Here is a 5,650-nt window from a genome sequence, read left to right as displayed (position 1 = left end):
ATTAATGCCTATTCTATTTTAATTTATCATTTAATTATTAATAAAGTATCATAATTTAATGTAAATATGGAGTGAATAATACTTTTTCCGTCCACATTAGCTAAATTACAAAAATATACAATCAAATCTCATTGTAATGACATTGTTGGCGTCGATATTATTTAGTTGCCTTGTAAAGAAAATATAATGAAAAATCGATCTAAGAAAATTGGATCGTTATAATAAACATTATTACAATAGATAACTATTATAAAAGAATTCGATTGTGTACTCAAAATAATAAGAGTATTTAGAGCTAATTGATCCATCTCTTTATTACAACAACAATATACTCAATATTATATGACAAAATAGATTTGAGAAGAACAGGTGTATGCGTATACACACATTATCACTCTCTTAAACACAAAGAAGCTATTTCTCGATACTTTTTTTAGGCTAAATCTACCTCTTTATTATTGTTTCCTCAATAATCACTTTAAGATCTATATATCTAAATCAAATTTGTGTCAAGAAAAATTTATGTTACCTTATCAGAAATAATTATATACCTAATACTCAAAAATTATAAAAATAAATAAATACTTATTACTCTGCCAAAAAGTTTTTACTAATGTTAAAACTACACGCTCTATTATAATTGGGGTCCCCAACCATATTAGTAACACGCACGAACCTCACGTGTCGAGTTATTATGTTGCATGATATCCCATAATAATTTTCTTCTATATAGTCCTCCTATATATACACATACACACAAAAATAATAAATCCATAAAATTTAATTTTCTTTTAAAAATAAAAAACATACCAAAAAACAATCCAAATTCCCAAAATAAAAACTCATCTCATCTTCCCCCGTCTCCCTTATTCCCATTCCCCATTTTCCTCTTCTCTCCCTCATATACTCTCTCTTCAACACTATCAACAACAAGCTCTTTTTCTCATCTCATTTTTTTTCAGTTCTTTGAATAGAATGAAGTAAATGAAAACACAACTAACCTTCTTCTTCTCAGAAGAAGATAATGACTCACAATCATCATCAAGAACAAGACAAGCAACAACATCAAGAAAATATACCATTTTCATTAGATGCTTTGTACTGTGAAGAAGATGATCTTTTCACTGAAGGAGAAATAGAAAGTTCTCCACATGACTTATTATGGGAAGAAGGAGAACTTACCACTTTGTTTACTAAAGAAACAGAAAGTAAAATAAACTACAATTTGTTGGAAAAGAACCAGTGTTTAATTTCAGCAAGAAGAGAAGCAGTTGAATGGATACTCAAAGTCACTGGTTATTACTCTTTTGCTGCACAAACTGCATTTCTTGCAGTTAACTACTTTGATAGGTTTCTTTTAACCTTTGATCAGTTAAAGAATCATAAACCATGGATGAGTCAACTTGTTGCTGTGGCTTGTCTTTCACTTGCTGCTAAAGTTGAAGAAACTGAAGTTCCTCTTCTTCTTGACCTCCAAGTATGTTCCAAGAAAATCTTAATTTGTTTTATCTTGTAAATTTGTTTCTGTGACCCTTGTGGTCCGGACCTTTCCTAAACTCCGTGCATAGCAAGAGCTATAATTTTACGTTCGGCCTTTCCTCAGACCCCGTGCATAGTGAGGACTTTAGTGCATTGAATTGTTTTTCTTTTTTCATGATATAAGTATGTTTGATTGATTTGGATGTTTTCTTTTTTTGTCAGGTTGAGGAATCAAGATTTGTGTTTGAGCCAAAGACAGTTCAGAGAATGGAGCTGTTGGTACTGTCTACACTAAAGTGGAAGATGAATCCAGTGACCCCATTTTCATTTCTTGATTTTATTACAAGGAGGCTTGGATTGAAGAACTTTTTATCATTGGAATTTCTGGGGAGATGTGAGAAGGTGCTTCTCTACGCAATTACTGGTAAGCATGTTTATGTCTGTAGACACAATTCTTATTTGCTTAATTATATCGTCACGTTACATGAACTGCAAACAATCTTTAGTGTTATGAACTGTTTTCTAACTGGCATTTGGTATATTTGCCAATGACAGATGGTAGATTCATTGGTTACCTGCCTTCTGCAATGGCTTCTGCCACAGTGCTACATGTTCTTGATAGGCTACAGCCTTGCATTGGTGAGAAGTACCAAGATCAACTTTTGGGCATCCTTGGAATTGTCAAGGTTTGAACTTATAATCACATTGTCTCTACTTTGACTTATATTACATGAAAGCAAATAGAGGTAGTGGTTTAGAATTTAAAATGTACATAGTCGACTTAACTTGTTTGAGGCCGAGACGTATTTTGAGTTTTTACTAATAAAATTTGTGTCATGTAACAGGACAAAGTGGAAGAATGTTACAGGCTAATACAAGAGGTGGCTTGCAACATTGATTTTCATCATTCAAATAAAAGAAAGTTCGGGACATTGCCAGGGAGTCCAACAGGAGTAATGGATGTGTCATTTAGCTCAGATTACTCCAATGACTCATGGTCAGTGGCTACATCATCAGTTACTTCTTCACCTGAGCCATTGTCCAAGAAGACTAAGGAGTCAAGAGAATGACCAATTCAACTCTATAGAAGGATATATTCTTAAATGTCTTTTAAATATATTTCCTTAATAGACTTTTAGTAATCCATCTTCCACTTGGTTATTACATATGTCATATGTATAATGTCCAATAACAGTGCTCTACTTATCTCTAGCTAAGTACTATTAAGTTCTAGTTATTATCACATGTTAATTTGCTTACCATCTTTACATTTTGAGAATTATCACAGCTAGCTGGGTAATGGTCCATTTTAATTAATGGTGTACCGTCTATAGTGGGGCTATGAGATTTTGTACCTTGTATGTAAAGATGGTTGGCATTTTATCCTGAGGAAATAAAAAAACAAAAAAAAAAGCGTATTAAAGGTAAATTCATGTTCACTTGTTCATCCTTTAATATCTTTTCAACTTTTTGATTTTATATCATTAGTGTTAATAACAGGCTCCTACTAACTATTAAAAGAAAATGTACTGTTTGAGTTCTATTAATCTCATAAAAAGGATAGCTTGGTGTACATAAATCTTTCGCTATGCGTTTGGTGGCAAGGGTTAGACCACAAAAGTCTGTTACGTATCCTTCTGGTCAAACGATAATAATTTTATCAGTTAAAGGCTCCTCTTTGAATACCACTATTGTGCCTACATTTTTCAAAACAAAGAAAGATATGGGTGGTGTGGAAACATAATCAAGATCTGGGGAAAGAGTGGATTTTGTTCACATATGGAGGGTGGAACATATTGTCGGCCATTGTCAATTTTCTAGAGGTTAGATTTGCAAGTAGGTTTTATTTGTTTGACCTCGTTACAAGAGCTATTTTTTTTTTTTTTTTTTTTTTTTCTGAATTTCGAGGTCTATGAGAAGTACACTTTTTAAAGCAATTGAAAGTTAAAAAGGAAAAAAGATGAAAAAGGGAAAACGTTATTGAATTTTGATCACATATATATAATCCAACGATAACATGAAGTTATTGAGAATGTTTAAGCGAAAATCAATTGCATCATCAATAATTACGTTTCGATTTCAAATAAGTTTGAAATTGACTATATGAATCCAAGTAAGTTGAAATTAACTTTACGAATTCTGTCTCAATCTCCAATAAGTTAAAAATTAGCTATATAAATTCAAACACAAATAAGTTGAAATTAGCTATATAATTAAATCTTTGTCGCCTCATTGATTTGAGGCCGGGATCTATATAGATCGACACCAAATGTAACCCGGTCCACCATTTTATTTTCATTATGTGCTATTTGCATATTCACAAAGAAATAGTGTAAGAAGAAAAAAAGGGATGATGGATAGCGATTGTCCGAATAAAATCACTAGCAAAAATTCAACAGTTTGAAAGTAAATGAGAACTTATTAGCCAAGAGTTGTTATAATAGAATCTAAAAATCAAATGATTTGGAGCTGCTAATGATTATTTATGATCTAATTATTAGCTTACCAGTCAAAAATGTATACATTGGTGCATGTATGGAAAATTAATTTTGAAAAAAAAGGATTAAAGGTAAGTTTTACTTTGCACTTTGTGGTGGAAGAAAAGACATCCACAAGAAGCCTTGCATGTGCTTTCTTTACCCACTTTAAAATAAAGAATTAATCATGACTTTGCTTTTTTCTCTTTTAATTAATATAATTTTCCTTTGATAATTAATATTTTTAAAAACTAAACACAAAGCTCTAGCAATTTATTCTGAAATAATAAATTAATTCATCGATTTAGTCAATCTTTCTCATTGAATTGAAGTACCGTGAATGTCGGAACACTATTTTTTATATAAATTATTAAACAGTTCTTGTATACTTTTATATGTTGACCTAGTCACTACACAACAATGTACAAGCAGACGGGTGTTTTCTTTTTGTATATATATATATGAGGCAAATCAAATACTACAATAAATATAATAACATATTCAACTCGCCTAATTTCATAAATGAGGTAATGTCTACCTATTTTATAAAGGTAGAGAGGCTTTTTTTTTTTTTTTTTTTTTTTTTTAATAATTTTGGGTCCCCAATCAAGTATTGAAGATATATAATAGTAAGGAAATTATATAAAAAATAGAATTTAAGTTTTGTGCATCGTTAGTGTACAAAATATTTTACACTATCAGGTAAACTTGACTTGTTATTGCAGGTTATCTAATTTTTTTATATACATAATTGGATAACCTGCTGCAGGTCAAGTTAACTGATAGTGTATAATATTTTATGCACTGACGATGCACAGAACTTAAACTCTAAAAAATATGGTGCAAATTAAATGTAAAATAAATATTTTTCCGGATTTTTATATCAAGTTAATAAGTGAAAGAACAAGTACTGCTTTTAAACACACATTGATCACTTACCCATCAACCCACAATTAGGAGTATTTCAAAGCAAGGGAAAATGTAATTCTCTAGTTTATAAAAAAAAAATTATTGCATAAGGGGTAGCAAAGGGAAAATGAGGGAGGGGTCTAGAATAAAAATCTCTATTAAAGTCTGACTAAATTTAAATTCGTACATATATTGCAGGATTCATTTGTGGAGACATCGATTTTAGTAAAAAGAAAATTCGAATCTGAGATCTCTATAGGATGAAAAAATTTCAACCGCCCCACTATAACCATGTTGTGAGAAAATGCATTCGATAGTCACATTAAATATTAATTTTCTGACTGTCTTGTAATTTCTTAGTCCTATTTTGAGAAGATAAACAATTAGTAGCAGAACTAAAATTTTCATTAAGGATTCACGTGATATAATAATTGTCATTTTTTCTTTTATAGTATTTTGTTATGATTTTTTCACTTTCATTATTTTTTTTGATCTATTTTAATAGTACTATATTTTTCCTTGGTCTGAGGGTCAACAGAAACAATCTCTCTACATCATCACAATATAGAATAAAATTTGCGTACTTCCTATTCTACCCAAATTTCACCAGTAAAATTACAATGATTATATTATTGTTGTTGGGTTCAAAATATAGAAATAAATAAAACTATAAAAAAAAATTAAAAAAATCAACATCTATTACACGTACTTAAAAAATAATTTTATTTTAACTTTGAATATAAAGTGAGTTTCTACAGAAGGATTTCATGAACTCATTGTTCTAC

The 5,650-nt window shown here is 30.3% G+C and overlaps 1 protein-coding gene across 1 annotated transcript; it reads left to right on the top strand.

The window, feature by feature from the left end:
• Window positions 1-778: 778 nt before the first annotated feature.
• On the top strand, window positions 779-2,908 carry LOC107867184 (cyclin-D3-3). Its single transcript, XM_016713320.2, has 4 exons — window positions 779-1,477; window positions 1,702-1,903; window positions 2,035-2,165; window positions 2,325-2,908. Exons 1-4 carry the CDS (start codon window positions 1,025-1,027, stop codon window positions 2,547-2,549), a joined length of 1,011 nt encoding a protein of 336 aa, XP_016568806.1. The 5' UTR covers window positions 779-1,024; the 3' UTR covers window positions 2,550-2,908.
• Window positions 2,909-5,650: the final 2,742 nt, after the last annotated feature.

The sequence above is a fragment of the Capsicum annuum genome, chromosome 4, assembly GCF_002878395.1.
Source record: "Capsicum annuum cultivar UCD-10X-F1 chromosome 4, UCD10Xv1.1, whole genome shotgun sequence".
In the NCBI taxonomy this organism is placed as follows: Eukaryota; Viridiplantae; Streptophyta; class Magnoliopsida; order Solanales; family Solanaceae; genus Capsicum; species Capsicum annuum.
This window is presented reverse-complemented; position numbering and strand designations above follow the sequence as displayed.